At 52.9% G+C, this 14,085-nt stretch overlaps 1 protein-coding gene across 2 annotated transcripts in view; it reads right to left on the reverse strand.

The window, feature by feature from the left end:
* Positions 1-14,085, reverse strand: part of LOC119975939 (collagen alpha-4(IV) chain-like) — a 244,340-nt gene that overhangs the window by 70,811 nt on the left and 159,444 nt on the right. For both annotated transcript variants that reach the window (XR_005462836.1, XM_038815903.1), the window contains exons 32-34: positions 10,263-10,370; positions 1,064-1,245; positions 891-954 (exon numbers count right to left, since the gene is read on the reverse strand). Coding sequence is in view for 1 of the 2 variants with exons in the window: in XM_038815903.1 (XP_038671831.1) it covers positions 891-954; positions 1,064-1,245; positions 10,263-10,370 (354 nt within the window). In the remaining variant the exon portion in view is untranslated. The remainder of the gene's footprint in view (positions 1-890; positions 955-1,063; positions 1,246-10,262; positions 10,371-14,085) is intronic.

A 14,085-nucleotide genomic window follows, 5' to 3' on the forward strand; every position in this document is an offset into this window, starting at 1 on the left:
ATATATTATCTCCCCTCCCCCTCACCCCACCCCACTAGGACCATACGTTCCCTGTTCCAAGTTTTCCTTTGACAAATCACTTACCTCTGTTCTGCCATTAAAACATCCTGATCACTAAACATACCACTATTAGCACCCTTCTTAGTCATTATCACCACCACTTACATTCCCTTTGCCTTTGCTTCCACAAATTCTTTTTCAATTTCTACCTATCGCTGGGTCTCTACCCAGCCCCACTGTATCACGGCAACCGCCCCCCCCCAGCCGCCCATCCTATTTTCAGTTCTCTCTATCTTTGACAAAGAGTCATTCAGATTCAAAACGTTAGCTCCATTCTCTCTCCACAGACGCTGTCAGACCTACTGAGATTGTCCAGGTTTACTGTTTTTGTTTCAGATTCTATCATCGGTGGTAATTTTCTTTTAGTTTATATCGTTCTGGCACCCCTGGCTTTGAAAAAGGGTCACTTGGATTCAAAACGTTACCTCTTTTCTCTCCCTATAGATGCTCAGATTTTCCAGCTTTTTCTCTTTTGCCACCCCTTGTGTTGCCCAACTCAAGGTGGACCAGGAATGGAATCTAAGCCCCTATGGTGCATGATGTGTGGCTTTGTGGTACATCAGGCAGTACTTCTATGTAAGTTATCAGGGGGTCTCAGTAAATCTTTTAAACACATTTACAAACAATCACCCAACAACTAATCAGAAACTTGTGGATTTTCCCTAAGTCATGGTCATTTGAGCTTTAGAAGTCATTAGAACTCAAAGACCTTCCCTCAGTTCAGTGAGAGTGAATGTTGGCTGCCTGGGTACAAAGTATAATGAGTGGTTTTAATAGGAACCCACAAGTTTATTAATACCCATTGGAGAGTTAATCAGTTGCACTCATACCTTTCGATCCTTTACAACCAGGTTCACCTGGTGTTCCAGGAGATCCCAATTGTCCGCTGTCACCCTAAATGGAAATATACCATAACTTATTATATTGAACCCTTTTCAATATAATGGTTCTTATGTGACAACAAAAACCTCATGAAGCTGTTATAGTGATTTTGCATACTTACCTTCTCCCCCTTAATTCCAGGAAATCCAATGATACCTTTTTGGCCTCTATGTCCAATTAACCCTTGTCTCCCTGGTTGACCCGGTGGTCCATTCATCCCAGGAAAACCTTTCTCAGAGCCTGGAAAACCAGGCCTGCCGGGAAATCCAGGGATTCCTGGATTCCCGGGCAATGCCTTTTCACCTGAAACAGTCGTTATAATAGGTTTTAAAAAATATATTTTTATTCTTCTCCTTTTTCACATTTTCTCCCAAATTTAAACCCACTAACAATAAACAATAATCAGTAACAAATATGTCAATACCCATATCAATAACAACGATCCCATCCTCCCACCAAACCCCAAACATTGGCCCGCATGTTCACATTAACAAATGACAAAAAGGAATCAGGAATCACCCATAGTCACCATTAACACATACAGTCCCCCTCCCCACAACCCTCCCACCCACACCCCCAATTAATGTTCGATGTTATCCAGTTCTTGAAAGTGCATAATGAATAATGCCCATGAATTGTAGAACCCCTCCATCCTTCCCCTCAGTTCAAACTTAACCTTCTCAAGAGTCAAGAATTCCAACAGGTCCCCTCGCCACACCAGGGCACAGGGTGGAGAGGCTGCTCTCCATCCCAACAGGATCCGCCTTCGGGCGATCAATGAGGCGAAGGCTACAACATCTGTCTCCGCACCCATTTCCAGCCCCGGAAGGGCCTCCTGAGAGCCCAGGTCCAGTTTCACGTGCACCACTTTAGAGATTACCCTAAAAACCTCCTTCCAGTAATCCTCCAGCTTTGGACAGGATCAAAACCTATGAACGTGATTAGCGGGGTCCCTCCCGCAATGTTCATACACATCTTCTACTCCTTCAAAGAGCCGGCTCATCTTCACCCTTCTGAGGTGTGCTCTATATACCACCTTCAGCTGTATCAGCACCAACCTCGCACACGAGGTGGAAGCGTTCACTCTCCGGAGCTCCTCACACCAGACCCCCTCCTCCATATTCTCTCCCAACTCTTCCTCCCACTTTGCTGTGATCCCTTTCAGTGGTGCCTTCTCCTCTTCAAAAATAGCTCCGTAAACCTCCGACACTATCCCCTTCTCCAGTCCTGCTGTCGTCAGCACCTTCTCCAGCAATGTATCTCCTTCCAGCAAAATCTCGAACCTGCATGTATCTAAACATTTCCCCCTGCTCCAGCCCATACTTCGCTTCCAGCTCCTTTAACCCTGCAAATCGACCCCCAAGAAACAAATCTTTTAGCGTCTTAATCCCCTTCTCTTCCCATTTCCGAAAATTTCCATCCCACTTCCCTGACTCAATTCTGTGGTTCCCCCGAATCGGCATTTCCCTTGACCATGCCCCAACCTGAAGTGTTGGTGAAACTGCCTCCAAATTCTCAATGAAGCTATTATTACCGGAGTCCCTGAGTATTTCCCCGGGGCCATCGGGAGTGGCGCTGTTGCTATCACTTTCTATCCCGACCCCCTGCTCAAACTCTCCTCCATTCTGACCCACTGAGAATCAACCCTCCTGACCCAGCTCCACACCTTCTCCACATTCACAGTCCAATAATAAGTTATCACACTGTTAGTGCATTGTAAGAAAAAACTATTAAAGATCATGTTCAAAAAGTAATGGTATCACAGCAGCGCTTTTGGCACTAGGCGAACATTAGTCCACGAACCTATTCTTCCAAATCTATGACATGGATCATATAAGTCATTGGCTTTCATGAAATGCCACCCATCTTGAAATCCTGAACACAGCAGTTCCCATCACTGAATGATAAGGTTTGATTCTGACTTCCGGTTGCGGCTATGACCAGCTAAGTCGCACATTTGGCAGCTCCTGCGACAAAGGTGTTTAAGGGCCGATTGGAGGGCCCCGACGGTACTGTAAAGACGAATCCCGGTGGGGGAAGGCTCCCTGAGGAGAGTGAGACCAACTTTATGGTCGGTACTCGGAGTGGGGCGACAAAAAAAGCGGCTGCAGCTCCCCGAAAAAAGCGGGGGAAGAGGACCAAAATGGCGGCCGGTGGCGCACTAGAAGATTGGAGAAAATGGGCGGAGGAGCAGCAGGCCGCTCTCCTCCGGTGTTTTACGGAGCTGAAAGTGGAACTCTTAGAGTCCATGAACGCGACGACCACAAGGCTGATGGGGGCCCAGGCGACCCAAGAGACGTCGATAAGAGAGCTGCAGCAGGAGATGACTGCAAGGGAGGAGGAGGCCACGGTCCTCGTGGGAAAGGTGGAGGTGCACGAGGCACTCCACCTGAAATGGCAGAGCCGCTTTGAGGAGCTGGACACTCGAATGAGGCGGAAGAACTTGAGGATCCTGGGCCTAGCAGAAGGCCTGGAGGGGCCTGATCTCCCGAAATATGTAGCGGAGATGCTGAGCTCCCTGATGGGAGAGGGGGCCGGTCCATCGCCTCTGGAGCTGGAAGAAGCATATCGGGTCATGGCTAGGCGGCCTAGGGCGAACGAGCCCCCGAGGGCGGTGCTGGTGCGATTCCAGCGTTTCTGTGATCGGGAGAAAGTGCTGAGGTGGGCCAAGAGGGAGAAAAGCAGCAAATGGGAGAATTCGACGGTGCGGATATATCAGGACTGGAGTGCGGAGGTGGCAAAGCGGCGGGCCCGGTTTAACCGGACGAAGGTGGTGCTGCACGCAAAGAGGATCAAGTTCGGAATGCTGCAGCCAGCGCGCTTGTGGGTCACCTACAAGGACCAGCACCATTACTTTGAGACCCCAGAGGAGGCATGGACTTTTGTTCGGGAGGAAAAGCTGGACCTGAACTAGAACTTGGGAACGCCGACGGTCGAGGCCGCCCGAGTACCCTTGACTGATCAAGTGGCCCATGTCTTTCTTAGGCCAGGTCGGAACTTGGTTAAAGTTGATGGATCGTTTGGTTTCTTTGAAACTTGTGTTATGGGGGGTTTCTTTGTTCCTTTTTGTGTGTCTCTTCCCGTTGCCAACTTCCCTTAATTATTGTTGTTGTAGGGGGGGCTTTTTTTTTTTTTTTACTGTTTTTTTTTACTGTTTTTTTTTTGATCTGTTCTTTAAGGGTTATGGTTACTGTTCTGTTCGATGGAGGGTGATGGTTAAATACGTTATTATTGGGTAGTTATTTAGTTATGCAGGCATAGTTATGTATTTATGTATTTATTTGAGATTTGTTATTTATATTGTTATATTGTTAAGTTGGGGAGGCGGGACGGGGGGGGTGCAAGTTGGTTATGCGGGTTTTCTTTTTCTCTTTTTTCTTCCTCTCGTTTTAAGGGGGCTTTTTTATGGGCTTGGATGGGGACGGGGGTGGAATTGAAGATGGCGGGGTAGGGTGTGGCCGGGCGAAAGCGCGGGCTTTCCCCTGTTTCCCGCGCGCGGGACGGAGGAAGGGGGAGGAGAGAAGAGTGGGGTGTGGCCAGCAATGGCGGCTTTTCCCGCGCTGAAGCGGGGTCAGAGAGGGATGGCAAGGGGGGGGGAGGCCCCTCCCCCCCCACATCGGGAGGAGTCGGAGTGTGGCAGGGGCAGCCGGGTCAGCGAAAATCAGCTGACTCTCGGGAGTACGATGGTGGATACACCGCGGCTAGGAGGGGTCCTAGCCGGGGGGGGGGGGGGGGGGGGGGAGGGGGGGTTAGGGGGGGATACCGGGTTGCTGCTGGAAAGGCCGAGGATGGGAAGGGAAGAACGGGAGGAGAGAGGGGGGGGGGGGGCCATCGCCATGGGGAACGGGTCAGAAGGGGAGGGTCGACCCGGGGCGAACAGGGGACAGGACATGGCTAATAGACAGGGGAAAGGGACAGGTCGCTCCGCGACCCGGTTGGTTACTTGGAACGTGAGGGGGCTGAATGGGCCGGTCAAGAGAGCAAGGGTTTTTTCACACCTAAAGGGACTGCAGGCGGATGTGGCAATGTTGCAGGAGACTCACTTGAGAGTAGTAGACCAGGTACGCCTGAGAAGGGGGTGGGTGGGACAGGTGTTCCACTCAGGCTTGGACGCAAAGAACCGGGGGGTGGCGATTTTGGTGGGAAAGAGGGTGTCGTTCGTGGCGGCGCAGGTGGTAGCAGATAAGGAGGGTAGGTACGTGATGGTGAAGGGTAGGCTGCAGGGAGAGAATGTGGTGCTGGTGAATGTGTATGCCCCGAATTGGGATGACGCGGGTTTTATGAGGCGCCTGTTGGGCCTCATTCCGGGTCTGGAGGCAGGGGGCCTGATCATGGGGGGGGACTTCAATACAGTGCTCGACCCTGGGCTGGACAGATCGAGTTCCAGGACGAATAGGAGGCCGGCAGCGGCAGAGGTGCTAAGGGGGTTCATGGAGCAGATGGGGGGGGTAGACCCTTGGAGATTTGGCAGGCCAAGGGCGAGGGAGTATTCTTTTTTCTCCCACGTCCACAGGATGTACTCCAGAATAGACTTTTTTGTACTGAGCAGGGGGCTGATTTCGAGAGTGCAGGACACGGAGTACTCGGCCATTGCGATTTCGGACCATGCACCACACTGGGTAGAGGTAGAACTGGGGGAAGCACGGGACCAGCGCCCGTTGTGGCGCCTGGATGTGGGGCTGCTGGCGGACGATGAGGTGTGCGGAAGGGTCCGGAAGGGCATTGAGAGATATCTGGGCACGAACGACACGGGCGAGGTGAAGGTGGGGGTAGTCTGGGAGGCCCTGAAAGCAGTGATCAGAGGAGAGCTGATCTCCATAAGGGCACACAGAGAAAGGAAGGAGAGGCAGGAGAGGGAGAGACTGGTGGGGGAACTTATAGAAGTGGACAGGAGATATGCGGAGACACCAGAGGAGGGGCTGTTGAGGGAGCGGCGCAGTTTACAGGCCCAGTTTGACCTACTGACCACTAGGAAGGCGGAGACGCAATGGAGAAGGGCACAGGGCGCGGTCTATGAGTACGGGGAAAAGGCGAGCAGGATGCTAGCACACCAGCTGCGCAAGCGAGATGCAGCCAGAGAGATTGGGGGAGTGAGAGAGAAGGGAGGGAACGTAGTGCAGAAGGGGCAAGAGGTGAACGGGGTCTTCAGGGATTTCTACAGGGAATTGTACCGGTCTGAGCCGCCCAGGAGGAGGGGGGGAATGGAGAACTTCCTCGATAGATTGAGGTTCCCAAAGGTCCAGGAGGAACGGGTGGAGGGGCTGGGGGCGCCGATAGAGCTGCAGGAGCTAGTTAAAGGGATAGGCCAGATGCAGGCGGGGAAGGCGCCGGGGCCGGATGGGTTCCCGGTGGAATTTTATAAGAAGTATGTGGACTTGGTGGGTCCAGTGCTGGTGCGAGCCTTCAATGAGGCGCGAGAGGGGGGGGTTCTGCCCCCGACAATGTCACAGGCCCTGATCTCCTTGATCCTGAAGCGGGACAAAGACCCTGTACAGTGCGGGTCCTACAGGCCTATCTCCCTCTTGAATGTAGATGCCAAACTGTTGGCAAAGGTCCTGGCAACCAGAATAGAGGATTGTGTGCCAGGGGTAATCCATGAGGACCAGACGGGGTTCGTAAAGGGACGACAACTTAACACAAATGTCCGGAGACTGTTGAATGTGATTATGATGCCAGCAGTGGAGGGGGAGGCTGAGATAGTGGTAGCACTGGATGCGGAGAAGGCATTCGATAGGGTGGAGTGGGAATACCTGTGGGAGACGCTGGAACGGTTTGGGTTTGGGGAGGGATTTATCAAGTGGGTGAAGCTGCTGTATTCGGCCCCGATGGCGAGTGTGGTTACAAACGGGAGGAGATCAGAGTATTTTGGGCTCCATCGAGGTACCAGGCAGGGATGCCCCCTATCCCCCTTACTATTTGCATTAGCGATCGAACCGTTGGCGATGGCACTGAGGGGTTCAGGGGGGTGGAGAGGACTGACAAGGGGAGGGGAGGAACATCGGGTATCACTCTATGCGGATGATTTGTTGTTATATGTGGCGGACCCGGAAGGGGGAATGCCGGAGGTAATGGAAATACTAGCGGAGTTTGGGGACTTTTCGGGATATAAATTAAATGTGGGTAAAAGTGAGGTCTTTGTGATACACCCGGGAGATCAGGGGGAGGGAATTGGGCGGCTCCCCTTTAAGAGAGCAGTAAAGAGCTTCAGGTACTTGGGGGTGCAGGTGGCAAGGAACTGGGGGACCCTCCACAAGCTGAACTTTTCAAGGCTGGTGGAGCAGATGGAGGAGGAGTTCAAGAGGTGGGACATGGTACCGCTGTCGCTAGCAGGGAGGGTGCAGTCAGTCAAAATGACGGTCCTCCCGAGGTTCTTGTTTCTGTTTCAGTGCTTGCCCATCTTTCTCCCCAGGGCCTTCTTCAAGAAGGTAACTAGCAGCATTATGGGCTATGTGTGGGCACATGGCACCCCTAGAGTGAGAAGGATTTTCTTGGAACGGAGTAGGGACAGGGGAGGATTAGCGCTACCCAATCTTTCCGGATACTACTGGGCGGCGAACGCATCGATGGTGCGCAAGTGGGTGATGGAGGGGGAGGGGGCAGCTTGGAAACGTATGGAGAGGGCGTCCTGCGGCAATACAAGCCTGGGGGCGCTAGTAACGGCACCATGGCCGCTCCCCCCCACAAGGTATACCACGAGTCCGGTAGTGGCGGCCACCCTGAAAATCTGGGGGCAGTGGAGGCGACACAGGGGGGAAGTGGGGGGTCTGATGGCGGCGCCACTGAGAGGGAACCATAGATTTGTCCCGGGGAACACTGGCGGGGGATTCCAGAGCTGGCACAGGGCGGGCATCAGGCAACTGAGGGACATGTTCATAGAGGGGAGGTTCGCGAGCCTGGGAGAGCTGGAGGAGAAATTTGAGCTCCCCCCGGGGAACACGTTTAGATACCTGCAGGTGAAGGCATTTGCCAGACGACAGGTGGAAGGATTTCCCTTGCTTCCCGATAGAGGGGTGAGTGTTAGGGTGCTGTCAGGGGTCTGGGTCGGAGAGGGGAAGGTCTCGGACATCTACAAAATAATGCAGGAGGTGGAGGAGGTATCGATAGAGGAGCTGAAAGACAAGTGGGAAGCGGAGCTGGGAGAGCAGATAGAAGATGGGACATGGGCGGATGCCTTAGAGAGGGTCAATTCGTCGTCGTCGTGCGCAAGGTTGGGCCTCATCCAATTTAAGGTGCTGCACAGAGCCCATATGACGGGGACTAGGATGAGTCGGTTCTTCGGGGGTGAGGACAGGTGTGTTAGGTGTTCGGGAAGCCCTGCGAACCATGTACATATGTTCTGGATGTGCCCGGCACTGGAAGAGTTCTGGGAGGGGGTGGCGGGGACGGTATCGAGAGTGGTGGGAACCAGGGTCAAACCAGGGTGGGGGCTAGCGATTTTTGGGGTTGGGGTGGAGCCAGGAGTACAGGAGGCAGGGGAGGCCGGAATATTGGCCTTTGCGTCCTTGGTAGCTCGGAGAAGGATCTTGATTCAGTGGAGGGACACAAGGCCACCAAGTGTTAACACCTGGTTAAACAACATGGCAAGCTTCATCCAATTGGAAAGAATCAAATTCGCCCTGAGAGGGTCGGTACAGGGGTTCTTCCGGCGGTGGCAGCCCTTCCTTGACTTTCTGGATCAGAGATAGGAACTGGAGGCCGAAACAGCAGCAACCCGGGGAGAAAGGGGGGGGGGGGGGGGGGGAAGGGAGGGGGGGGGGGATAGCAACGAAGGGAGCACGTCAGCGGGGGGTCGCGGGCAATGACTGCCCGAGGCCATCGGCAGAAAGGGAAAAACGGTTTGGTTGCTAGACTGGTAGCGCGGGGGGGGGGGGGGGGGGGGGGGGGAGGGTGGGGGGGTGCGCGTGGGGGAGGGCGTGGGGAGGATTTTCCAGGGGGGGATTGTTGTGTTATAATTTAAAATGTAGTAGGGGTAAATGTTTGTATCGAAAAATTTCAATAAAAATTATTTTAAAAAAAAGATAAGGTTTGATTCTCCGTTTCAGCTGTTAAGTGCCAGCTCGAACGGAGAATTCGCGTGAGGTTTACGATGAAAAAATCGGCGTCGACCCCTCACCGATTCCGGGATCAGTGAGGGGCGAGCAGCAGCGCCGGGTGAAAATCCCGGCTCCCGCGCTGAAAATGGTCGGGTCCGTGGCTGAGCATGTGCACAATTGATGACCTGCAATGGTTGGGCCATACAACATGGCAGCAGCCATGCACGGACACAATCCGCCATCTGCAAACCACAGCCCACCCCCTGACCACCCCTAGCAGTCTCCCAGCCCTCCCAGAAGCTCCCCCAGCCAGCGGCACAGATCCCGGCTGAGTGTGACGGCATTGGACACAGCCTGCAGCCGCCAAGCCGGGTTCCCGCATGGCTGAGGCCACATGTATTCCGCCCCGTCGAGAAGTCAGGCCATCGGGGGCGGAGCATTGTGGGAGGGCCGGTCAATGAGGCGCCAATGCCGTTGCAACGGCGTGCTATGCGTTGACGCCATTTCTGAGGGGCCGGAGCGCGGCTGACCAACATCAAACCGGTGCCAGCCTCGATTTGGGCGTCGGAGTGGATTCTCCTCCCGGTTACTGATTAAGTTATCGGTGTCGGGCCACGGGGAATCCAGCCCACGTTTTAAAAAAAATTCATTTTGTTCCTCCTTCATTTTATAACCACGGGCAGGATTTTACAGCCCTCCTCACTGGCAGGATCTTCTGGTTCCGCTGAAGGAGACATCCTGCGACAGCGTCCCCGGCAGCGGGACAGGTGAACCACACAAAATACTGTGGACATCGGTGGGACCGGAAGATCACGCTGGCAGCCAATGGGGTGTGCCGCCTCCGCCATCAGAACACACGCCGCAGGGAAGAGGGAGTGGGTGCTGGAAAATCCCACCCTACATTACAAATAGCTGCAACTGGGCACTAGGTTCAGGTATAAGTCAATGCCTTATCTCTAAGAGGTGCGTTTAAACCTCAGCCAGAGCCACGTGGCTCTGATAGAAGTTTTTCAACTTCCCACATCAAATACTTTTAAACCGTTGCCTGTCGGGTTTTCTGCTGTCCTCCAGCACTTACCAGGAGGTAGCTTAACATTTCACCCAAATTAGTCTTTGACTATCACAGCCAAGAATGACTCTCATTTTATCCCATTTTGCTGGGTTCAAACCCATTCCAGAAGTGAACGAATAAACTATTTGTTTCAAAAAGTGACCCATCACTAAATAAATAATCCTTTACCCAAACCCTAAGACATTTGAAAGTTAGTTAGGCGGAGTTTTCCTTACCACGTGGACCTGTAAATCCATCTTCACCAGGAAACCCGGAGATTCCCCAACTGCCTTTTTCATAAACGATCGGAGTAAGCGTGTCTTCCCCTGGGTCCCCTCGTTCCCCTGAAACAAAGCAATTAAAATGTTCCTGTTTTTAACAATAATTTTTCAGCAGCGTGATAACATCACCAGTTTGAACTCCCCAAACATGATGGCAGCCCCTCAGATTCCTTCATTGAAATTACATTTTTTAAATAGATCAGAAGGACAGGAGGTTTTTAATTTTCAAAAGAATCAGCAGAGGTCAAGAATGACAGCAGCCCAGTTACTACCAGGCAACCAAAATAATTTGGTAGTCAGTTGTGGGCTATGTGTCACGTTGCTGGCTGCGTTAAAATGACACTGCTAAAATCATCTCCTTCGATTTCCACAATGAAACAAAAGGGGGCTATTTTAGCCTGGTGGAGAGTAGGTCGGTAATTAAAATCGCCATGGCGACATAGTTGTTTCTGTTACGTTTTCTTCCCACTGACTTTGATATTACAAAGAATCAGTGTGCTAAATATCTGCTGCACGTGGAAGACAATGTGGAAGTGAGTACAGAGCCAACGAGGATCCAGTCTGATCTTGCACGGTAACAATTGCGTGATTTACTCAATTTCATGATAATTATTACTCCAACATGAAGCACTTTAAACAGAACCACAGTCCAGTCAGAACTCATCCTGTAACTTGGAGTACAAGTCTGACTGACCTATCAAGTTCTACAATTTTTTTTTTCTCTGGGACAGCAGGACTGCTCAAGCTGGAAGTACCCCCACCCACCCTCACGCGTGTTTCCTGGCAGCGGACGGAGACAGCTCGTCAATAGCCGCTGGCGAGCTCACGCCAAAGTCCACAATGTTTTGAATGGCTCGCCCACCCGCTGCTGGGGATAACCTACTGCGGGGGCGGGGGGGGTCACTTTCGGCGGGACTGGAAGATCCTGCTGGCCGGACGGGCTGGAACACCGTGCCTTTTTAGTTGACTATTTTGCTCATTGAAAAGTGTTGTGTGCTACATTAAAGGACTCAGCTGATCGAAGGACAGGATAGGGTCACCTATGATACCATTCATCAATCGGAGGTCTTACCTCTTACCTTGTGTGTGATGTTCTGCTGCATAGTGGTCCTTCTCACCGCTATAAGCAGTGTGTGTCTTATATTTAGGGGTGTGCCCCTTCATATAAGGCAGAGAGTAGCAATGGAAGGGTGGAAGGGTGCTTTCCTGATTGGAGGGCTGTGACTAGTGGTGTTCCGCAGGGATCAGTGCTGGGACCTTTGCTGTTGGTAGTATATATAAATGATTTGGAGGAAAATGTAACTGGTCTGATTAGTAAGTTTGCAGACGACACAAAGGTTGGTGGAATTGTGGATAGCGATGAGGACTGTCAGAGGATACAGCAGGGTTTAGATCGTTTGGAGACTTGGGCGGAGAGATGGCAGATGGAGTTTAATCCGGACAAATGTGAGGTAATGCATTTTGGAAGGTCTAATGCAGGTAGGGAATATACAGTGAATGGTAGAACCCTCAAGAGTATTGACAGTCAGAGAGATCTGGGTGTACAGGTCCACAGGTCGCTGAAAGGGGCAACACAGGTGGAGAAGGTAGTCAAGAAGGCATACTGCATGCTTGCCATCATTGGCTGGGGCCAACACTTGGAGTATAGTGTTCAATTCTGGTCGCCACACTACCAGAATGATGTGGAGGCTTTAGAGGGGGTGCAGAAGAGATTTACCAGGATATTGCCTGGTTTGGAGGGCATTAGCTATGATGAGAGGTTGAATAAACTCTGTTTGTTCTCACTGGAACGACGGAGGTTGAGGGGTGTTATACCATCAATAGACTATGAGACCGTGAGAACGAGTGAATATAAGGCTTTATTATCCAGGAACTCGCCTGCAGTGTCTGCTGTACAAATGAGTGCCACCCACAGGTGGCCGATCTGTATATTGCTCGGTGAGGGCGGAGCCAGAGGCGGAGCCCACCCGGGTTCCAGTACAAGGTCATAGGTCACAGCACTCTACAGACAGCATACTTAGGTGAATACATTCACCACTTTCACCTCCTGTTATAAAAATCAAGTCCAGTGGGGGTGGCATGAGGTCATCAAATACTCAGTCTGTCCGGAGGCTGGATTATTCTTTTAGACCTCCTCAGCTCCTGCGATGCAGCGGGCATGGTTGTTGCAGATGGCGACTCCGGGGGCATGTAGTCTGGAGCTTGAGCTTCAGTCCAGCGTGTCGGAGGAGGTTGAGGGGTGGGGGTAGGCAGGGGGGTGGTGGGTGGCGGCAGTGCAGGCTCAGGACAGTACATGAGACCCAGAGGTGCGTAAGGGGCGCTGGGGGTGGCGGTAGGCAGCGGGGAGGGGGGGGGGGGCGTTGGCGGGGAACCTGCTGGCACAAGGTCCCGTAGGGAGACCGTGTCTTGCCATCCGTCCTGGTGCGCGACGGAGGTGTACTGGGCGTTGGCATGCAGCAGCTGGACCCTCTCGACCAAGGGATCGGTCTATGGCTCCTCGTAAGCTTTCGGAGAAGGACAGGTCCCTGAGTTGTCAGTGAGGATGGAAGCGAGACCCCGGAGATGGACTTCCTAGGGAAGACAAACAAACGGTCGTGAGGGGTCTCGTTCGTGGCTGTGCAGAGGAGTGATCTAATGGAGTGGAGGGCGCCGGGGAGGACTCCTACCAGCGGGAGATCAGAGACGTATCGACAGGAGGACAAGAAGGACGGCCTTCCATACCGTCGCGTTCTCCCTCTCCACCTGCCCGTTTCCCTGCGGGTTTTTGCTCGTAGTCCTGCTCGAGGCAATGCCCTTACTGAGCAGGTACTGACGCAGCTCATCGCTCATGAACGATGTGCCCCTGTCGCTGTGGATGTACGCAGGGAAACTGAACAGTGTGAAGATGCTGTGCAGTGCCTTTATAACCGTGGCCGAGGTCATGTCGGGGCAGGGGACAGCGAAGGGGAAGCAGGAGTACTCATCAACGACAGTTAGGAAGTATAGATTATGGTTGATGGAGGGGACGGGCCCTTTGAAGTCAATACTGAGGCGCTCAAAGGGCCGGGAGGCCTTTACCAGGTGGGCCTTGTCTGGCCGGTAGAAGTGCGGTTTGCACTCCGTGCAGACTTGGCAGTCCCTGGTCATGGCCTTGACCTCCTCAGTGGAGTAGGGCAGATTGCGGGCCTTAATAAAGTGGGTAAGCCGGGTGACAGAGGTCATCGTGGATAGCCCGAAGTCAGCTATCTTGTGCGCTGGTGCATGTGCCGCGGGATAGGGCTTCTGGGGGCTCATTGAGCTTCCCAGGACGATACTTGATAGCGTAATTGTAGGTGGAGAGTTCAATCCTCCACCTCAAGATTTTGTCATTCTTAATTTTGCCCCGTTGTGCGTTGTCAAACATAAAGGCTATCGATCGTTGATTGGTGACGAGGGTGAATCTCCTCCCGGCTAGCTAGTGCCTCCAGTGCCGCACGGCTTCCACTATGGCTTCCACTGCCGGGGGTGTTGACCCTGGCTGCAGAAGTAGCACTGCGGTTCTCCGGTCTGGATGGGCAGCCGCGCGGCTCAAGCCTGTGACGTAGTCATGTCCAACGGGAGCCGCGACGATGGTGTCCACGAGGGGTTCGCCTGGTCCATGGGGAACGCACTGAGGCTCTGGTGGGCCCCTCTAACAAGGTGGCTAGTTTTACCGTGTCCTGCAGATCAGTGGTCCCATTTTCCAGCAGACGCTGCCTGATATAGTTAGATCAGACCCCAGCCACGTAGGTGTCCCGGATCTGTAGCTTCATGTGTTCCT

The sequence above is a fragment of the Scyliorhinus canicula genome, chromosome 13, assembly GCF_902713615.1.
Source record: "Scyliorhinus canicula chromosome 13, sScyCan1.1, whole genome shotgun sequence".
In the NCBI taxonomy this organism is placed as follows: Eukaryota; Metazoa; Chordata; class Chondrichthyes; order Carcharhiniformes; family Scyliorhinidae; genus Scyliorhinus; species Scyliorhinus canicula.